Source organism: Aythya fuligula, chromosome 1 (assembly GCF_009819795.1).
Source record: "Aythya fuligula isolate bAytFul2 chromosome 1, bAytFul2.pri, whole genome shotgun sequence".
NCBI classification, from domain to species: Eukaryota; Metazoa; Chordata; class Aves; order Anseriformes; family Anatidae; genus Aythya; species Aythya fuligula.
The window spans coordinates 107513525-107536500 of NC_045559.1; the positions used below are offsets into that span (position 1 = coordinate 107513525).

General features: G+C 35.2%; 1 protein-coding gene across 3 annotated transcripts in view; it reads right to left on the bottom strand.

The window, feature by feature from the left end:
* Nucleotides 1-22976, bottom strand: part of NCAM2 (neural cell adhesion molecule 2) — a 288960-nt gene that overhangs the window by 29864 nt on the left and 236120 nt on the right. For all 3 annotated transcript variants that reach the window (XM_032203980.1, XM_032203996.1, XM_032203989.1), the window contains exons 13-15: nucleotides 18370-18489; nucleotides 16407-16528; nucleotides 8594-8774 (exon numbers count right to left, since the gene is read on the bottom strand). In XM_032203980.1, the coding sequence (XP_032059871.1) occupies nucleotides 8594-8774; nucleotides 16407-16528; nucleotides 18370-18489 (423 nt within the window). The remainder of the gene's footprint in view (nucleotides 1-8593; nucleotides 8775-16406; nucleotides 16529-18369; nucleotides 18490-22976) is intronic.

A 22976-nucleotide genomic window follows, 5' to 3' on the forward strand; every position in this document is an offset into this window, starting at 1 on the left:
AGGGAGCCATAGGGGTGGTTTCTGTGAGAAAGATCTAGAAGCTGCCCCATGTTTGGGAAGGGCCCCATTGTTTTCCAGATCCGAGCCAATAAGTGATGTTGTTTTGCGCCTCTGTGAGAGCATATTTAAGACAGGGAAAAAACGCTGCGCCACACAGCAGCCGGGAGAGTCAAGGGAGTGAGAGAACAGCCCTGCACATGCCAAGGTCATGTGTAGAGGGAGGGGGAGAGGTGCTCCAGGCGCCGGAGCAGAAGTCCACTGCGGCCTGTGGTGAGGACCATGGTGAAGCAGGATGTCCCCCTGCAGCCCATGGAGTACCACGGTGGAGCAGGGTTCCCACGCTGCAGCCCGTGGAGGAGACCATTGGTGGAGCCGGTGGCCCTGCACCGACGGAGGCTTGCTGCCTGTGGAAGACCCCTGCTGGAGCAGATTCCGGGCCTGACCTGTAGCCCGTGGAGAGGAGCCCACGCAGGAGCAGGTGACCTGGCAGGAGCTGCTTGCCCGTGGTGGGAGCCAGGTTGGAGCAGTTTTCTCCTGAGGGATGGACCCCGTGGTACGGACCCATATCTGGAGCAGTTCCTGGAAGAGCTGCTGCCTGTGGGAAGCCCACGCCGGATCAGTTCATCAAGGACTGCATCCCGTGGGTGGGACCCCACAGCACAGGGGACGAGAAGTGACCGAGAAGGAGCGGCAGAGAAGAAGTGCTATAGACTGACCATAACCCCCATTCCCCCGTTCCCCTGCGCCGCTCGGGGGGAGGAGGTGGAAGAGGGTGGATGGGGGGGGAAGGTGCTTTTGGTTTGCTTTTTCCTTTGTTTTCTCACTTCTCTCGCTTGTTAGTAATAGGCAATAAATCTTACTATCTCCTTATGCCGAGTCTGTTTTGCCCGTTACAATAATTATTGCGTGATTTTCTCGTCCTTATCTCAATCCTTGAGCCCTTTTCACATATTTTCTCCCCATTCCTCTTTGAGGAGGGGGAGTGAGATAGCGGCTGTGGTGGAGCTCGGCTGCCCACTCGAGCGGAACAGCGACACTACTGTATTTTGTTCTTCCTTTTAGATTTGACTAAAAAGCTAACTAGTCAAAGCTGTAGAGTCTTGACAGGCAAAGTACAGGATCTTTCAGTTTTGGCTATTACACAAAACCAGATACAAAAACTACGTACTTGATGTATTGTATTTGAAAGAACAAGGTTTTGGATTTCTACATTTATTAAAAATACATATAAATTTAAACACGCACAAATAAAGAATTTTAGTGTATTTTAACAAGATGGAAAATCCAAAGATTATTGAAGACCTATTTCTCAAAGAATTCATTCTCAAGTTAAGGTTATCCCAGCCTGTTTACAGAATTATTCTATAAATCAATCAGTCAATTAACCAATATTAGTAACATCAATTATATTATGAAAAAAGTGATATTGTTCACAAAAAAAGTATTACTATTTTAAGAGAAAAACTCATCTAGGCTATAGCATCAATCAAACAATTACAGTTTCTTGATTTAGAGATTTAGATCTGGAAATCACTACTAAGAGATTGAAGTGTAGAGTTGTAAAAATAAGTGAACACTTGGCAGCTGATCTAGAGGAACTACTAGGTCTACAATCCTTCAACAAACGTACAAGTGATCACCTGTATTGGAGGAAAAGCTTGTCACAGAAGAACGGAACCAAGTTAAATGTAGATATATAAACCTTAACTGCCTTTATACAATGAAAACTGTATAAAGAGATATCCACTGTGGTCTTAAAATTACTGATCCTCGGAATAGATTTTTTTTCTTTGCAAAGATCTTTAAAATCATGTGTTTTAGTATTTCTTTTTGGTTTAAGTTAATTCCTGCTATCCCAGGTACTGTGAGGATCAACAGTCAGAAAGTTACTATTGTTCTTTCCCAAATAACTCTGACTGATTGTTAAAAGTATGTACATTTCTAATACAGCATTTATCCTACTGAGGTTCAAACAATTTGGCTTCTATCGTCAGCTTCCAAATTAAAAAAAATCTTACAGGAGTATGTTATTTTTGAAGCCTCTATTCTCTGGTGAAGTTTACTAAAGTTGTCAACTGCATTCAAAAGCTATCAGAAGACACACACAAAAACTGATGGATGTTTGTGCAGATACTGCACACACATATACATACGCAGGCACCGTGGTCACAAGTCATTAGCTGAAAATCAAGCCACGATGTTTTTCTTAAAGAATCAATACATATTGTAATTCTACAGCCTTTTCCTGGAGATTTAAACAGGTATCTTAAAAGCCTCAAGTAATGGCTTCTAGTCCTGGCTCAAGTAGGCAGCCTTTCTAGCTTAGTTAAATGGAAAGAGACTACAGAAGAAAAATAACTATAAATGTCCCCAGTCCTCCTATTTTAATTTGTACTGATGCAATTTATCTTTTCCTAGAATTAAGAAAAAGTACCAGATACTACTCCTTAGCTTACTGCCTCAGAATGTAGTTATGTTCTTAAATAACACATCATCAGGGCTTCCCTTCAAGTATGATCACTACTAACTTTGTAAATTACTCAAAAGGGTATATCTGCAGCCTTTTCCTTGTTCATTAACTACAGAATTGCTGATTAGAGTTAAAAACCCAGACAGTCAATTTATATTCGCAAAAGCACATGGGTTACTGACTGTGTACTGAGGCAAAAAATGCCACAAATAACTGAAAATCCAACCTGGCCTGAAGAATGCTGTTGTTGCTACTGAAGTGAAAGCGAGGAAGAAAAAAATCTGTCTTGGTGATATGATAAGCATGGCTATGAACAGAAAACTAGAAGGTAAACATAGCAGGGACATCATCACCTTCAGAAATCAGGACCCATATTAAGAATCTAAGGAGAAAGGATCAAGCTAAAGAATACTTGAACAAACTGGAAACACACAAAGCCATGGACCTTCATGGGATACACCCACTAGTGCTGAGGGTGCTCACAAATGTCACCGTGAAGACATTCTTGATAATCTTTAAATGATCATGGAGACTGGGAGAGGTGTCTGAGGACTGGAGGAAAGCAAATGTCACTCCTATCTCCAAAAAGAACAAAAGGGAGGGCCCTGGGGTTCTACAGGCTGTTTCATGTCACTTTGATCACTGGTAAGATGACAGGGCAACTAATCCTTGGAACCATTCAGGCAAATGAAGGACAGGAAAGTCATCAGGAGTACTCAGCATGGATTCACCAAGAGGAAAATCATCCTTCACTAACTTATTAACTTCCTATGATGAAATGACTGGCTTGGTAGATGATGGGTGAGCAGTATATACTGCCTACCTACACTTCAGTAAAGATTTTTGACTGTTTCCAATAAGATCCTCACAGAAAAGCTAATAAAGATTGGATCAGGAGAAAGTGAGGCGGATCAAAACCAGCCAGGCCAAGAGGCCTGAGTGGGTGGCAAAAAGTCTAGTTGGAGGCCAGTAAGTAGTGGTGGACACTAGGGGCCAATATTGGGCCAATCCTATTCATCATTAACCATCCGGATGATGGGGCAGAGCATTCCCTCAGCAAGTTGCAAATGAGGCAGAACAGGGAGGAGGGGCTGATGCATTAGTAGGTTGTGCTGCCATCCAGAGGTCTCTCAACAGGGTGGAGAATGGGCTGACAGGAACCTTAAAACAACAAAGGGAAATGCATAATCCTGCAACTGGGGAAGAAAACCCCATGCACCCATATGCTGGGGCCTCCCAAATGGAAAGCAGCTTTGCAGAAAAGGACTTGGGGTGACATCAAGGACATCAAGGTGAGCATGCATCAGCAATGTGCTCTTTCAACAAAGCAGGCTAATGGTGTCCTGGGTTGCGTTAGGAGTGTTGACAGCAGGTTTGAAAGAGGTGATCCTTTCCTTCTGCTCAGCACTGGTGCTAAGGCTATACCTGGAATGCCGGGTCCAGTTCTCAGCTCTCCACAAGAGAGGTATGGAGTTACTGTAGAGAGTCCATCAAAATAGCCTTTAAGAGGATTAAGGGACTGGAGCATCTCTCCTGTGAGGAAAAGCTGAGGGAGTTGGGACTGTTCAGCCTGGAGAACAGAAGGCTCAGGGTCTCAGTGTGTACAGACACCTGAAGGAGGGTGTAAAGAAGATGGATCAAGGCTCTCCTCAGTGAGGACAATGTGAAATGAGCACTAACTGAAACACAGGAGGCAACATCTGAACATAAGGAGAAGACTGGCTTTTTCCTGTACCTAGTAATTCTCAGTCTCTCGAGTAAAATGTTCATTACCCTAGTTTATATTCTAATAAAAAACTGGCTGTAGAGTACAGGAGCCCAATTTTACGTATGTAATACCTTATAAAACATACATATACACACACACACACACATATATATATATGTGTGTATATAAAAGCATGTATAGTACCGGTATAAACTATTTTCATTTTTCATTCAATATGACACCATTTAAAAATCCTAAAGCTGTGTTTTTATAAAAACTACTGATAAAACCATGTTTGGCATGGAGTGTCATCTTTGCTACAAGTCATAGTGAGTAGAAAATACTATGTGTTAGACTGTTGCTCCTCACCTATGACTGTATGGTTTTAAGCATCAGTGACAGAAATGCACTGAAAAAAAGCAAACAATATGCTCAGTACTGTAACAGAAAAGGTCATGGGGTTAAAAAGGGATTCAAACTTTTCTAGATTACTTAATAAGAAATATTTCAATAAGTCATGCAATATTAAAAATAAAATAAAATAACACAAAAATCCCCAAACCAAAATGAAAATACACACACACACACAAACAATTCACAAAAAAAAAAAAAAAAAAAGAAACCACCACTAAAAAAACACAAATAAACAAACAGCAAAAACAACAATATAAACACACACACACACAAATAAAATAAAATTGTAAGGACTTCTTGCTGTCCCCAAATGCTTTATAATGAAGAATAAAAAATATGACAAAAAACAACTTGCAGCCATTTTCAATATATACTGTATACTGGACTTCCAGAGAAACAGCAATGACTGGATAAAAGACTTTTGAAAGACTACACCTGCATAAGTTTTCAGAAATTAACAGCAGAGATTTGTCTAACACTTGCACAAAATATCCTCTTTTAACATCTTTCGTTGCATCTTTGTTTAAGATAGGACTATAGATGTGGTTTTAGGTTGCAATAGTAATATTTCAGAATGGTAGCTATGATTTGGACATTTTGTATCAGCTGCGCAGTACCAGAAGAGAGGATATATATCTCTGCACTGCTGAGAGATTAAGTACGTGTAGACCCATACAAACAGGCTGTAGTGTCACCCCTGTGAGCTGATAGAGTTCATTTGTTCCCTGTGACACTTAGTCAGAGAGTTTGTTAAGCTGCAGAGGTTAGTCTATGCTGTCCTAAGACTGATAAACAGCTAAGAGCTAAGGCACATAGCTCCTTTGAGAATACCTTTATTACCCACAAAATTAGAAGAAACATCAATACTACAGAAAAGCTAAAATGAAATTTTCTAAAATATCACAAATCAGTACTTAAAAAATGATAAGACTTACTCACAGGCAAGCATACTGATATTAGATTTGTGCCTACCCAACAAGTACTGGTAACTAACATATCCAGTGAGATACTGGAATATGTAAAATGTTACATTTAAGACTATGCTGCTCTTTCTTCAAAGCATGATTCTTAAATACATGGTTATACACCTAAGTGAATAGTCAAATGGAAAGACAGAATTGCTGACTGCAAACAGTAACTCAAAAAAAGTAGGAAGTAAAATTATATATACATAGATAAAATATACAGTAATACATAAAATAAAAGGATTTGTAAATACAGTCAAGGAAAAATGTTTTAACAACTCGATCTGCTGAGTATTTCTCAAACATAGTGCAATATTCCATTGGTAAACCCTTCAGAAAACTGGGAAACTCTTATTAAAATGATTACAAATTCTGAGGAACTAATTACAGATGTGAATGATTCAGTGAATGAAGACTGTTGTTAAAGGCTTAGGACAGAAATTACAAAACCAAGTACATCTAGTTGGAGGCTGCTGAGGCCAACCATGTGAAAATTAAAAGGAATGTCTATCTCATTTATACACCTAACTGATGCTGATCAGCAGGCTGAGGCATCTTGCTAGACCTAAGAATGGTAATGGAAGATTATCATGTTGTTTTATTATAAAATTTGACTGCTAGCCAGGAGCTGGTACTCACTTGCACTTCCTAATAAATAGAAGATGTGGGTTCTGTGCCCACAGGAGCTGTGTGTTCACAGAAGCAGAGTTTTAGCTTCCAGTCTCTGCCCTCAGGGATTACTCTTCTGACATATCCATTAGCTCTTGGAAGAATAAAGACTCCTTCTGCAGGAATCAGAACCAAAGTCTCACTTCTTGTGATTACTCCCATTTCCCTGGTAAAGAACCCCTTGAAGGACAACAAATGCATCCTTGCCTTTGTCTCTCTCCAGCTCTCTGATTATGCTTGCACACATTTGCAATGTAGTATTATGTTAAGTATAGCTAACCATCATGATACTCGGAAGATCCCCAAATTCTTTGGAGGTAGGTAATACCCATGAGATTAGGTACATAGGACCTACAGATATCTTAGTTTTGAATGACATTAAGAACAAGGCGGAAACACTCAGTTCAGCTAAAGTGACATAGATCTGGGCATAAACAAACGAAAACCTTTACGAGTCTTAGAAACTCTTCTAATCGTTACATGAATAATTAGGAAAGGAATCTCAGTGATCACAAGCAGCTAAGAGGGCACAGAATAGGTGATGCATTTCATTCAGAATTGTACCTAATTGCATTCTTCCTTCTTTGACTTAGCTGCAAATACCCAAGCCTCAAAGCATATAAATAGGGCATCAGCTGAGCTGACTGATCAGTAAGAACTGACCTGCTTAAAGTTGAGCATTTTATACACATTATCATGTTTTTAAAATTATATTTATACTTTTGTAATAATGTCATATTAATAATATTAATAATATGCTATTTCATAACAAGATAACCATACTGACTCATGAATGTGAACATTAATGTTCCACTGATTTTAAGTCTCTTTTGACATACTTTTAAAAATTGCCTACAGAATGTTCTTATGATGGGAATTTCACACCCTTTATAGGCTTTGCAAAAACAGTTGTCAAGGAAACTAATTAGTTCCACAATCATAATTACAATAATGATTCGTATAGAGAAGACTTGATGTTAAGTAGTGTAACAGACTTCTCCTTACAACTAGTTAGAAGTTATGGGAGAGTACCAAAAGGAAAAAGCCCCATAATTCCCATAAAGCTATGTTCAGAGAAAAACATTCTCTCTTCTGCGACTATATTAACTAAGCTACTTTTTACTTCAACGTCTAGGGACCATTTATGTTTTTATTTATGCAGGCATATCATGTTTCTCTGTATATCAGCTGTGGTAATAATATGGAATAATTTGAGTAGTTTTAAAAAGGTTAAAGTTAAGCTGTGTTGCAAACAAGCAGGCTTTGGACATTCAAAAAACTAAAAAAATGGTTTATACTTTCTGTAAGTCTTTACCTAAGTAAGTTTTAATTTATTTTTCTACTTGATAAATATTATCATTTATTGAGATAATCATTGTCCCTAAATTTCCGTTCCTTTTTCCTGTTGACCATGGAGCGAAACTTTAATTCTGAATGATGGCCAATCTCAAATCACTATCTGTTTAAAAAGCAAGTACGCAGGGCTTATAGAGGCTCCAAATCTCAATCAAGATGCAAACCAACTCTCTCTATGGCAATCAATTCATCAGTCAGATAAGATCTCTTCACCATATAATTTGCTTTTTAAAAAAATAAATTATTCATAAGATATCAGAAATTACCATCACGATTTATGTTTATTCTGAATTAAATAATTTTACATTGTTGCACCAAAATATAACTTTGCTTTAGGAAGCACTAAACTTGATAAATTAGTTACTGAAACACGCTCCACTCTAACTCCTATGAAGTTTTCCTTTTAAAAAATCCCAAACCTTCTTATTTACACACTTAAAAACATAAACAACATTTCTACATATTTCAAGCTTGCGAATAGGCCTGTGAGATGGTTGTGTCATCACTGTGTTATAGTGAATCAAAAAGACAGTATCTAAATAAGCCTATTTGAAGTCTTAACCTAGTCAGACATTAAAATAAATACCCTTATTTTATGTGTACCTTGAAGCACATGTAGCGATATTTGACTTGTACTGAAATCTAGAATTCTAACAAATTGCCTTTACAACAGACAAATACGCAGTAAAGGCAATGTATTAAAAATGCATCTTAAATATTGTATTTCAGTGACAACTGTCATTGTCTCTGTGGAAGATTCAGCATTTGTTCTGTGCTTACAAATTAGTAATTTGTAAATTTGCTCTTACATTAGTAAGATCAAAGTAGGAAAGGAGGGTCCCATTAAAGAGTTTTTAGTCAAATCTTTGCTGATAACACAGCATGTTGTCTCAAGCTTTGTCAGTTAAGGAAGACTTCAGTTACCTTAAGAGACTGTTCAACTACCCACATTAAAGTACTATCAGTAGCAAGCAAGCAATTCAGAGAGAAAACACTCTAAGATCAACTTACCTGTAATAATGTTGGGCTTTGGTGGCATGCTGAATTCGTACAATGTTGGTTCAGAAAAACCCAGTCTGTTGGCAGCTGTAATTTGTACTTCATAACCCATGGTCCACTGAAGATGCTCTAAGATGATGTGGTCTTTACTACCCTGTACTTTTTTCTCTAGCCACTGATCTTCCTTATCTTTCTGTAAAGATGCAAATAGTTTAAATTCTCAAAAATTCTTGCATTATTTGTCTAAAACATATGTCTACAAAAATAATTTAAAAAATAGTTTTATTTCCGAAGACTATGAACATCCCAGTCATCTATTTTTGGAGTTCTGAGTACTCAGGCTTTTTTTAATTTTGTCTGTTCCTAATCATTCCATAATCTGAATTTATGGATGTTGTTGACAATTATTTTTCAACCAATTTTGGGCTGTATTTGTATTTTGCACAAATACACTTTTCAGTGTGGGGAACAGCAGGATAATTATTTACAATTTCTGCTAAGAATAAATTTTGTAAAAGTTTATTTTATACAGATGTTGCAATTACATTTTGCTCAACGTTCTTTAAAAGAAATTTCCCATTGAAACCAAGCCTGAATAGCTCATGAATGCAAGCTGTGCTTATATTATACAACTAGTTTATATACCGAGTACATAAACTGTAGCAGTATGTTGTACTACAGTAACATATTGCAAACCAGGCTGTATGCAATATATAAACAGCATTAAAAGAGTATGCAGTCCTATGTTTATGCTGGTGAAAGGATACATTTAAATCAGTGAGATAGAACCATAGAGGAAAAAGAGTTCTGATAATTCAGAACTCTGTTTCCACAAAAGGAAACAAATGAGGACTTAGGAAGGAACCTGACCTCTGGCATTTCATAGATTTGGACCTGCTTACCTTCGCAATCTCTTCTTTTAGTATTTTTAGAGCATAATATATTTTAATTATTCCTTATGCAAATGAGAATTAGAAAATAATTAATAAAAAAAATAATAATATATACTGGGAAGCACTCCAGCCATCATGCTCAAAGGAGTTCAGTAACGGTAAGAATCCATGCAGTTCTGTTTTTACAAAATTTAGTGCCAAAAACTATGGCTGAGAGCCAAATCTTGGCCATCCAGCCCATACAGCAACACAGTCAATAGCTGTCTGAAGAAAAACACCTTTCAAGTAGAGAGTATAGCTTTTTGCTACAGACAACTATCCATCTCAGTAGCTTATATTTAGGATCTTTGCTGAAGCATCTTGCTCTTGACTGATACAAGTGTCAAAGAAAACAGCATCTAAATTTGACAGTTCAGGGCTCAGTCATGCTACATGCCTGTTCGTTTTGCCCCCAGTCTCCAGAAAATAGACTGACATACTGAGAACCCTTAGGTGCACTGCTGCAATAACTTATTTTCTACCAGCACTGTGTGTTGACTCCTCCATATTGACTTTGCCTTATGTTAAAGCCTTCCTGCTCCTTCTACACCTTCATTGACACTTGGTAGTCCTGAGAATGGTTACACTAAAACATCTTTTCAGGAACATAAGTAGCAAGGTGCAAGTGGATACAGCAGTGGACCCACCAAAAAAAAAATAATAAAAAAAATCAGAATGGTAGTTAACAAGTCATGTAAAAAAAATAAATACCCTACAGTAAAAATAGTTTACCCATCATATAATGAAACTGATATTTTCTATAAAAAAAAAACAAAAAAAAAAAACCCTGTTTTCTAAATAAAGTTAGTGTTAGACCTCACAGATAACTTCTCTTGCAATTATCTGATGTGCCACTAAGTGAACCACTTATATTTACATTCCACTGAGTGAATCCATTTATACTTTCACACCAAACTAATTTTTCAATTTGTATTTTTATTGTATTTTTGTGTAACACCAATGATTTAAAAAGAATTAATACAGTATGAAAAGAATTAATCTCAGTATGTACATGTAAATACTTATTAGTAATGTCAGGAGCAGCATTGTTGCATTTCAGTGGCTGTTTGAATTCTGAATTTTCTAACTCCTCCACTTTGGAGGAGTTAGAAAAAAAAATACACCTGTTGATATTCCAAAGAATATCAATATGAGAAAATTAGAAGGGGAGTTCATGATTTTGGTGCATGAACGTATAGCTGTGTGAATGTATTAAGGAATTCTGAAGAAAATATAAATCACGGAAGGAGAAAAACACACTAAAATTGGAAAATAAATATTCAAGCTAACATGGTTTTCTGCAGGTGTGAAAAGGCTGCATTGCAAACAGATATATATATTTTGAAAACAAATGGTAGAACTACATGTAGCGAACAGAATGAGGTTTGGAAAGAAAACTGTACAGGTTTCTGTATGAGGATGCTCCTCTACAGACATAAAATTAAGTGACAAAGCAGTTGTTCTATGGTTTTGGTCAGGTGAAGAATAATGAAAGAGCTGGAATGTAACAGGATACCTGCACGCTATGCCAGGGAAGTGACACCTTAAGATTAGTTGAAAGTGAAGCCTACTGGGTGGACTGAGATAATTGAAAGAGACAGAATCCAAGCACTGAGCTCAAAGACATCAAAGTGTTTTATGAAGAGTGACAAGCACAAGATGGGAGAGAAGAAGAATAAAGAAAGTATCTGGAAAGCAAGTTGTCTTCTAATGATGAACAGAGCAAGTCTTCTAAAATACAGTCTACTTTTGGCATCTTAAAGACAAAGAACAACTGGAATGTCATCAACTCTAGCAGTTATTTCACATGCATTTTCAAGTACTTTTTACTAAGTAGAGCTCAGTAATGTGTTGAGATTTATTTTACCATTAGAGTAAAAATGCATAAAGAATGAGAAAACAAAAGTCTGTCAGTTAAATCTTCCTACAAATCTCCCTGTTTATCCTTTAATTGGTAGATTAAAGATCAAAAAAAAACAGAACTATAAAAGAACACTTCAACTTTATTAGGCTGTTCTATTATTAATATTGCTTAAAATTTATAGGAAGCTCTACAAATGCACAGTGTTTTACACCAAATGAAAGGAACTCTGAAATCATGAACTGCAGTCTAATTTGAGGGGTGAGTTAATGTAAATGCCTTCAATCATCATTTAGTATTAGTAGTTGTATCATTAATATGTATCAACAAATCCACATTTTGAGAAACTGCAATCAGATCTGCAACCTCAGAGATTCAACTGTTCCTTCATTTGCATTTTGGTTTGTTTTCTATAAAGCCCAAATACTCCTTTACAGAAGGTCATTGATGCTGTGACACTGACAAATGAGTGTCAATTCATTTGGGGGATTCTCACTGCCCACTTCCACTACTCTTAAGCCTTAAATTTACATCACAACCTTTAATTCACACTGCACGTTTCCCAGGATCACTCCTCAGTTGAAGCAAACCTGCCACAATGCCACAGACTAAAGTGGATAAACTAAAATTATGCTTATTTCTTAAATATCTACAATGTCTTAAATACTGTCTTTAAATATAAGCATCGATTTAATTTTTCTCAGAAGTGCTTAGGAGCCAGATTTGTAAGACAACTATGAGTAACCTACACACCTAAATACCTTGACAAAAAAGGAGTAAACAAACATCTTAACACTCCAGTCTACTTGACTGCTTCTCAAAATCAAGGTCACATCTAATAACAGTGAAAGTAAAGCCAATCCGCTGTTTGGCCACATAACTATTTACTAGTCTAGAAAATAACATCTCTATATTTAATGGCCATTTTATATTATAACCTAAGATTACATTCTCTAGGAACTTGTAAAAAGTGATTAACTCCTTCCAACCTTTCCTCTCCAAATTCCCTGAAACCGTCGCACTGAAATTCAGCTCAACCAAGCTTGGTCAATGTGATAATAATAATAATAATAAAAAAAAAAAAAAAAAAAGGCAGGAGGTGCCAACACTATTTTAAAGCCAATAGAGGAAAAAAAAAAAAAAAAAAAAAGAAAAAAAGAAATACTCATGGAAAACAATCTGACTGTTTAAAACTTCACAAGAATTCATCACATTAGAATGGTATTTTATAGGTCTGGGTGGTGTTTTAGAAAAGGCAATACAAGATGAATGCCAAAGAAAACACAAAATGGCTGCTAATGTATCTAGTGTTAAAACGCACAGAAAGTTCAAGGGTCTGGCATGTAAAGTGGAACTTTGAGATTTAAAAAAAAATGGTTTATGGCAGGTATCTCAGGGTGGGAGTGGCTGAGATATTCTCTCCATTTAAATTATGCATGTTCTACAAGTCTTTTTCTAGAACATATCATCAGGCAACAAAATGAACACAGTCATCCATCAACAAACAAACACAACTGAAGCACATGATCAGAAATCTAACAACTGTCAGTACCAAAATTCAGAGCATTAACAGTAACACTCTCACAGGTCAACATGGGTAGCAGCTTTTAGGCCTGCAAAAGCTAATCTCACTGGTTTTATTTCCTCCAGATTTCATTATGGATGCAAAATGAGATTAAAAGAAATTTTATGCTGTTACTGTTTTTCAAAATAAGATTTTATGTAATTTTCTTGCCTCTACTTAAAAGCATATAACCATAAAAAGATGGAGTTTTTGTTGTATTTCATTCTAATTCTAACTTTTTACCAAAACTTGGCATTAAAAGTAACCGCAACGTCCTCTTTTCCCCATCTTACTTTTGGCATTCTGTGACCCGAACATATAGAAAAGAATTCCCTTTTACAATCACTAAGAAGCCTATTTCAAAACTCGCCTTTTAAGCATTACAAAATTCAATTCAGGATATGGTACCAAATTCATAATTGAAGTCTTGGAACCAATCTTTGCAACATAATACCATATGCAGACAACATAAAACACCAAGCACAAATTCACAAATGCAACATGTGCAGCTACAGAATATCCACTGTCAAAAGACATTTGAGCAATAAGCAGGTACTCTTGCTTGCAACGTGTGAGTCATGTAAGTGATTATTCCCATACGATGATCACGCACTGTTTGCATGCTGTTTCTAGTGCCCTAAGCTGTGTGACACCTTCCATTTGTTGCTTTGTAGCCTCCCTTTCCCAATCAGGTCTGTGCCTGTTACACACTTCTCCTGAGCTGCTGGGGCAGTTTCTTCCCTGTATCCCAAATGTTCTGTTCTTTAATTCCTCACTCTTTGCATTATGTAACTCCATGCTATAATCTCTTCAGCCATTCCCACTAGCTTTTAGTTTACTTCCCTCATACTTGGAAGATCACACAGCAGATAATAACTGTTTACAAATCCAGTACACAGTTCCCTAGCAATTTACATGTATAAAGCTTAATTTCCATTGTGCGACACCATCACCTGATCATGTGTGCCCCAACCAACATTATCAGTGCCAAAACAAAGAATGACCAAAGGAGAGCCCAAGTGGGTCCTTATTAGAACTACACAGTTACTATGAGAACTGTGGCTAGGGGAGCACCTCCTTCTGCACTGGACAGGATGTGTGTCTGGGGACACTCCTCTTCCCAGCCGGCTTCTTTCTCCCTCTCTTCCTATTCACTCCTAAGATAACTTTGAAGACAAGGTACGCCATCAGCTTTGGACTCCATTAGTAAAGCTTTGTAAAACTCAACTTTGTACAGCACAAATTGAGAGTCAAATTGAGACTCAAATTGAGTCAAATTGAGACTGCTATTCACAAAAATTGCATGATACTTACTTATCTGAAATACAACACAAAAAGGGAGACTTCTTGTTATTTGATTACAGAAAGTAAGCCCTGCCCATAACATGAAGCGGGAAACATGTTAGGAAAGCAAAAGTTAGCAAAAAAAGAAAAAAGAAAACTTACCAGTATTCCTAGACCAGGCTACAATATTTTCTACAATATCTTAAATCCTATCCTACTCCTAATTTTAAAAGATCTTTATAAAACTTAAGCATGAAGGAACTAACTCAGTAAGACATGAGCTGTTATGAAACACAAAGAAGAAAAGCCATTGATATGTAGCTTGTTATCTAATATGCTGTTAAAACATGGAAGCAAATACACTGGTCCAGGTGCTAGTAATGAGGCTGGCAAGAGCTATAGAAAAGTCAATTACATACGACCAATGAGGAAGATAGAAAGGAAGCAGTCAACAGATAATTAAGAACTTTAAATAGCATCCATTCATTCTGATTAAAACACCAAAAAATTACCGTGCTTTTTTGTTGTAAGAAGACCTTTAATTTAGTCAAATTGCTTTTTCAATTGGAAGCTTAGGGAGATATGGATTTCAGCTCCAAGTAAAAGCTATCTCCTGTAACCTATTATGTTTCCAGTTACTGCTTAAATTGTACATTTATCTTTCAACAATAAACAAGAAAAATGACATTCTATTCTGTAATACTGTTCCTTAGTCAAAACACTTGATCAAAGTCATGTTTCCAAAGTTATTCAGGATAGATCCAAAATCATTTAACTTACTTAAACGACAGAAACAGATTAAATTCCTCACCTTGCATATATACATGATATCCATACTTTGATGCTAAATTTATTTAGCAAATAATTTAGGAAAATCATTTTACATGCCAGGTTAAGCACTTGGATAATCCCAGAGCTAACATCAAAACGTGGCATTTTAGGAAACATAAGGAAATGTGACAAAAATTATTACAAAATAAGGAGCTTTTTTTTTTTTTTTTTAAATACTAAAATTCTGCATTTAGTTTATCAAAATGTGCTAATTTCTACAAAGTATAGTCTTCACTAAATTCTGTTTAATTTGTTTAAATATTTGGTGTTATATATCCAATCTCTTTCAGACTCTTGAAGTGGGTGTATAAATCTCCTACTTTATACTCTGGTAAAATATTTTCTTCCTGGGTCTGGTCAGATAAAAGTGGTGTAATCTTTCAAAAAAAATGCAAGGAAACTATTAGAAAATGCATACTTTTGAATTCATTTCATTGATTTTGCCAGCTGTAGACTTACTTCTGCAGTGCAAATATTTCTGAGTATAGTATATCCGGAAAGATATTTCAGGTGCTTTTATTAAAATATAATTTTAATTAAAATATAATACTTTTAAATAGAAAAATACAAAAGAAGACATCATTCACTGAAAAATAAATTAGACCGTGCAAGAATACTGTATTCTAAACTTGCCAGATTTGACAAGAGAATGACAAATCAGACACCAGCTGAGAGACTATTAGTCTCTCTATGCAAGTGGGAGTGTTAAAGAACTGTATATAAACTGAAACTTTTGAATGTCCTAGCAATTAATAATTACTGGCTTTTGATATTTTTAAAGTGAACTTTGGAATCTAGAAAGATTAATTAATCTCCTTTAAGATTAATGAATCTCCTTTAAAATGAATATGGAACACTGAAAACAAGCAATCCTACCTCTAGGATGCTATCTGTAAATGCATAGTTATTACAGATGATTAACTTGCTTTTCAAACAGCCTTTAATTATGTAACTTTAATGTCTGCTATTGACATCACTTTTGAGAGCTGAACATGGAAGTTCCTCATTTACCATGTAACAAAACAGAAAACCACGGAAGTTTTCTTATTAGAAAGAACCTTCAGTTACACCTTTAGGAGGAGCAGGGTGTTTTTCGTTCATTCTTTCATTCTTTTATTCTTTTTTTTTCTTTCTTTTTTATATTATGTCTATATAATATAACCTAGTCTCTATAATATAACCTAGTCCAAAAAGAAAACACACTCCACTATACCCGAGATTATTTTTCTTCTTTTCTTTTTGTAGTATGCAAACTGTTTTGTTATGTTTCAAATAATATCAGCAACCATCTCTACATTAAAAGCAGGTATTACTAAGCAAAACTTGCCTAGTTTGATTCACTGAAATACTTACACTTCTGTATTTCACAATATATTCCAAAATGGGGGCACCTCCATCATCTTGTTTAGTTATGCTAAGTTTAAAACTCTTGCCACTTCCTGGTTGTCCGTGAATTGATGGGGGACTTGGCTCCCCTAAATAATGGAAAAAAAAAAGTGGATAAAAATAATTTAGCAGTGACAACCTCAAATTACTAGTGGGAGCTTGTCTATAATCAAAATCTTTAAAATCAGCATGACTCTTCCACGTTCTGTAGAGTTTCTTGAACGTGTGTTAAATGTTTTGCTTAAAGTGTGTTCTAAACTAGGTTAATAATCTCACACAAGGAAACAAAATGATATCAAGTATGAAAGAGGGATCAGATTCTTTGAGACTTTCTGACTTTTTACACTTTCAAATGTAATTTACTTCAGAAATGATTTAGCCATCAGTTCAGCAAGGCTGGTAAGCTGCTACTCACACTGAAATTTATGAGTAACACAGAAAAGCATTCTTAGCATTAAGCATGAGCTTTAGTCCTATATTCCAGATCTGAACTGTAATAAGTATTAGATAAGTTGACTTTTCAGTAACTGTGTCAAGACAAAATTAGATGTTTTTAAAGTAGTCTATTTAAAGAATGAATGTAAAGAATAACATTTTGAAAAGAAGAAAAAATTTCTCTGTAATGGAAGGAGAAAAATAATTTTAAACATACAATTGATGGGTTAATTGCCAGCTTTAATCACTTTGCTAATGACATTTCACAGACCAATTATAATTTCTACATATGATGCCTATTGTAAAATTTCAAATGAGGTCCTAAATTAACACCTTGTAGTTGCATTCTATTCAAAATATTTGTAGGTTTTCACCCAGAGATATCTTGTTACCTTAGAAGCATTTATAATATTTGTTATATTTGTGTTTATCTCTTGTCAAGAGAAAAAAAAAATATATATTTAAATCTCATCACAGATTTTTCTAGCTTTCTGCCAGGTAATATATGTAATCAGTTCTATCAATTTCTGTTGCTTTTCTACCAAGTATATGAATAATAGCAAATATGCTATATGAATAATAGCAAATTATTCTGTCATATAGTATATTTAGAATATACATATTCTTTAAACAAAAATAAATTTGAAAACTGACAAGTTACAGGTTTTGGACAGAAGAAACTTGCCAATATGAATATTGACACAGAACAACATAGAAATATTTTGTGTTATTTCTAGTTGCATGACTATTATTGTTCATTCCATTAGGGGCAGTATTCTTAGCTATACTTAGTAACATCTTACTCTGAAACCAGTTGCTGATGTATTTTCGTGTATCTACCTGAGCAGTGCTATCTGTAGGTCCTTTATTTTTAATTCTTTATCTGTGTTTCATTTATTAATTATTCTTTTCTGTTTAAAATTAATTTGGGGAAATAATTTTCATTAAAATCTTTAATCGTTAAATCTGAATTTCTTGTCTCTAAAGGTTATAAATATTGAATTGGCTTTGTATCATTTGCCACTTTCATATCATAGTTAAAACAATGCATTCTTATTATTTTTCTATAGCTTAAGGTTTTTGTTTTAGACTTGATAGTTGCAAAACTTGTAGTAGCATGATCTGCTGGGAGAATGTCTCCAGAAAGGGCTAATTAATTTCTCCCAGATGTGTGTAATACTCTGTGTGTAAATGAGAAAAAGTCCTTCATCTAGTATATCTCATGTTCTGTGCTCTTGAATATAACATGAAGATTTGTCTATGTCTCAAAAATACAAATAATTTAAGTCCATCCAATTTTAACTTAATTCATATTATTTGTTGGAGAGGATAAGAGAAACAAAATTTCATAAACATAGAGAAGACTGATGTTATATGCTGCTTCACAGTGTAAAAATGTAAACCATATTATCCACAGTGAATCATACTTGAAATTATTAGCAACATACTCAAGTAAGAATTTACATTTTTATTTAATAGCACAAGTATTACTCACGGACAGGTAAGGTCTGAAATATCTCAATTTTGCTATATTCTCCTTGCCCTTTTCCATTTACAGCAGCTACCTTGATTTCATATGTTGTATTTGGTTCCAAATTGCTGAGAACAACCATTGCTAAAGGAAAGGGAAAAAATACAGAAACAAAATTTGATGAAGCAATGCATTTTTAAAAAGCCATACATTTTTTTTTTTTTTTTTTTTGCTTTACCTGCTTTACTCGGAGTCCAATTTTCAAATAGTTTAATTTCAATTCCAGTGGTTTCAAACTTAGCTGTTTTTCTGAGTGCTAATAGTACCATTTTTTTTTTTTTCATCTGCATGCAAATGTTGTGAATGAGAAATTCAGGCTTCTGGAGGAATTTGATGTCAGTGTTATAGAAGTCATAGGCAATAATTAAGGAGCTTGATGAGGGATTGCTATTTTGTGTTCAGACTGTGAGCACAGGAGACACAAATCTGGCTCCAACTTGGCAATGGGCATCTGCTGCATGTTCAAGCCATATGCAAACAGTTCATGACTTGCCAGTTCTCCCTTACTGGAGAGCAGTAATAACCATCCTTTGTCACATAATCACAGAACCATTTAGGTAGGAAAAGACCTTTAAGATTGTCAAGTCCAACCATTCAAGTTTCCTAACATGTTCTTCAGTAAGTACCATGCTTTCAAAAATCAAGACTCAAGCCTTGGCAGCAATATTTCACAGAACCTGAACATGTCACTAGAACACTGCTTGTGAATGCCATCAGAAGCAGAAAAAGAGGCAGAGAATGTTCCCCAAAATAATATTGTACAGCTCTAAGAAAAGTGTTGCTGACAACGCATAGCAACAAATCCAGAAACAAAATGCAGAAAAAAGATATTGAGTTCCAAGATCCTCTATGGGAATGCAGTACTGCACATTACCATAGTAATGTAAATTACTAATACCAACACTGAATATGCACATGGAAACTTAGATCCATAAAGAGGTCTTGGACCATTACCCCGTCTTTGCGAAAAAGGTTCCTTTTGCTGTCTCCACAGAAATTGACCGCTTGCTGTTTGCCAGCTCTCAACTCCCCAGACGTCAGATTCATATCAGGGAATGGACATAACTGGATGGACATTAGTTGAAGCACAACAATATTCGTCTTACCCAGAAAAGCGGATGCTGTGTTATCTTACAAGAGGAAACAGAACTTCAGCCAGTAGTCTCTTTCTCAGTTTTTTAAGGAAACTACTTACTTTTTTCAATATAAAGTAGTATTTCAACAGCTGCTTTACGTTTACTTTTCTATATTTGGATGAAAGGAGATTTGTCAGCACTCTTACATTCTTTTGACTCCAGATTTACTAGAATTTCTATTATTTTGTTCTGCAGCAGACACAGGTCCTATTACATGTGGAGCTAAAGGGATTTAATGAAATTGGAAAAACAGTAACTTCCACATTTCACACTTTATTATGAGCACTATTGCATGATTTGCCACTGAAAAAAAATTAATAACCATTTTATTGTAAACAAACAGTAGAATTGTTTGCTTTCCAGCACGCAATCATTTTAAAGAGATTTACAAAATATCAAACCATAAAGTATAACCATTTTGTGAAAAAACAAAATACCACCATGAGAATAAGAAGCAAATTGGAGAAGAGAAGGATTATGACATATAACTTTCAGCTACGGTAAGATGGAATTTAAAACCTCAACCAAGCAGTAGCTGTGTTTGCTTGCTTTTCAGCCATGATTATTTTCCAAGGCTGGATAATTTCATTGAAAAGAAACCTTAGGCATACTAAAAATTAGTGTTACTGTAAATGCTTTTAAAATTTAAATAACATCAAAGTATGGATATGAGTCTACGCTTAATAAAACACGAACGTGTTAACTACATAAACCTAAGGATCCAATTCTATAAACACTTGAGTGACTCCTGGGGCCCATCTAAATGAATAAAATTACTTATATATGCAGTATTTAAAGAATTAGCGTCTACTTATAATCCCCTGAACAGCACTATGTGTCTGGATACAATGATCTTACAAATACATTTATGAAATTAACCCAACTAAATCTGATGGCATAATATGCCCTCAAAACTAGAACCACTTGGTATCAGCGATGACATGATGTGGACATATTTTATAAACAGGAGAAAAGTTATAAGCATGTTCTCCAGGAAAGCAAAGCAAAGAACCATAACTGATCAGAATACTTTAAATACTCCAGTTGAAAACCTAGAATAATTGAGAAAGATTAAGGAACTATCCCATTTTATGTCACAAACATGCAGGGTTTTAAAAGTAATCTAAGAGCAGTGAAAGTTTTCACTGCTTATTAAGTGTTTTAACATTTTTGAAATATGTTTAGAATGAAGCAAATACTTAATAAAATAATTTGCCTTTTTTTTTTTTTTTTTAAGAGATGTACCTGTCCTTGTATTATTTGTTACAAAATCAACGTACTCATCTGTCCATATGCAAATTAAAACTCTTAGAGGAGCCCATAGTCCTGGCCACAATGTATGTTTCAGTTTTCAATGATCATTGAAGTAATTGCCAGTAAAATTTCCAAATCATATTCTGAAAGAAATATGGGAATTTCATTTTCAGTATATGAATGTGAAAAAAATAGTCCACTGCATACCATATGTGTGAATTATGCCATTGGCACGTTCACTGGCATACATCACATCCCAAAAGAACTGACGTCTTTAATCACATTGAGTCTTTTTGTACTTCCTCTATCTATCTGATTCTGTTTTTTATAGTGGTCTTCCTAATCGACGCATCTTCATGCTTTCTCTGAAGCATTCCATTTTAATTTTTCTGGGATTATTCACAGTTACATTGAAGAGTAGACTTGGAAGAACTACTCCTATTAGAAGGAAAAACAGAAGATTTCTCTGAACTCTGTAGGCATTGCAGAGCTCAAGTACCATGCTGCTCAACAGCATTTGTACTTTCAATTTTTAAGAAGTATAATAGGGAGGCTGAAAATCACTTGGTACTCTTGCAGAGACCATGACACAGCAAGTTACCAGTATTATGGTTTTATTTTCTTATACTGTATAGAGAGTTTAAAACAGAAAAAAAAAAAAAATATATATATATATATTTGGAGAAGTTATGCAAGAAATAGTGTTCAGTTCTGTAGCAAATTATTTTTAAAAAGCCAGAACAACCACAGAGAATTAAAACTCACCAAACAGAAAAATTAATTCTGACTTGGTCTGTGACAAGAAACATAAAGCTTATGGAGTATTAAAAATAAAGCCCTTGCTTTTACTATATAGAGTTTTTCTAACTTGCAAGCAGATCTAAACCATTAAAGGATGAATGCACTACAGAAAAAAAAGAAAGAAACAGCACAAAAAATTGAATATTAGATATTAGATAGAATGGATAGACCAAAATTCAGAAATCCATACTTAATAGTCTAACTATTTCAATGCTGAGTATAAGCTTTTCAATAGGTAAGTTTTATTGCAGAATATTAACTGCTACCAAGATGAAACATACAAAAATGATATCTGATGATTTGCTGTGAAATAAATTGTACCATAAATCTGACTCAGTAAAAAACAAAAACAAAAATCACAACTTCTTTTCTAGTCTAGTGGTAGGTTGTTTACATTACCTTATTATAACAATGGATGGGAAATGCTGGTATATTAAATTGTGTTTTCACCAAAGGAAATCTGGCTCAGAAATCTTTAAGAACTGCAATATATTACATAACCAACCACCAAAGTAAGGAAGTTTGAGACTAATGAGTGTAGTTACACTACATTAATCCCAAAGTAGATCTTACATGAGGTTAATTAACAGAATATTATATCAATACCATTGGAGAGCTACCTGTTGCATAGAAAAATGCTCTTCTTCTAGTTTGATTTCAATTATTTGAGGATGACAGCTCTAACTTAAGTAGGACATAAATTTATTTGAAACACAGTAGCTGAGACACATCATGCTGAATATCATCTTCAGTAATAAATATTTCAGATAATGGCAGCAGTGCAAAATTTCTGTCAAAGAAGCATTACAGATTCTTTGAAGGATTTTCTTATTTCTTTCCCTCTAGTCTGAATCTCCATTACTTATGCAGACTGAATTCAGTGCAGGTTAATAAGTGCAGTGTTTCGATTCAGCTAAATTTTGTTGCATCTTTACTTATTTTTGATAGTCATTTTGACTATCTCAAGAAAACCTGAGTCCCCTGGAAATACCTGAATCTCTTCAGAGGAAAAATGAATAGCATTTTTCATGGACCTTAAACAGTTTTCTCTTTGTGGAGATAAACTCAATTTCTTTTAAGAAAAGAAGAAAAAAAGGACATGGGGGAGAGCAGTGAGGAACCCAGATAGTAGGACATGGAGGAGAGCAGTGAGTAACCTATGGTAGCATAGTATTAAGGGTTCTGTACAAATGCATCCTGTATCTGCAGATGTCACACATTGTGAGGAATTTCTCTCTGAACCTGTCTCCTTGGCATGAGTGACATATTTTTGTTTAATTTACATGTTTTCACAATAGAAGGAAGGGCATAAAGATATTTTTCTACCCGTAGGCTTACAGAGTTAGATCACAGACTTGTTGGCAAAATGAAGTTAGAACT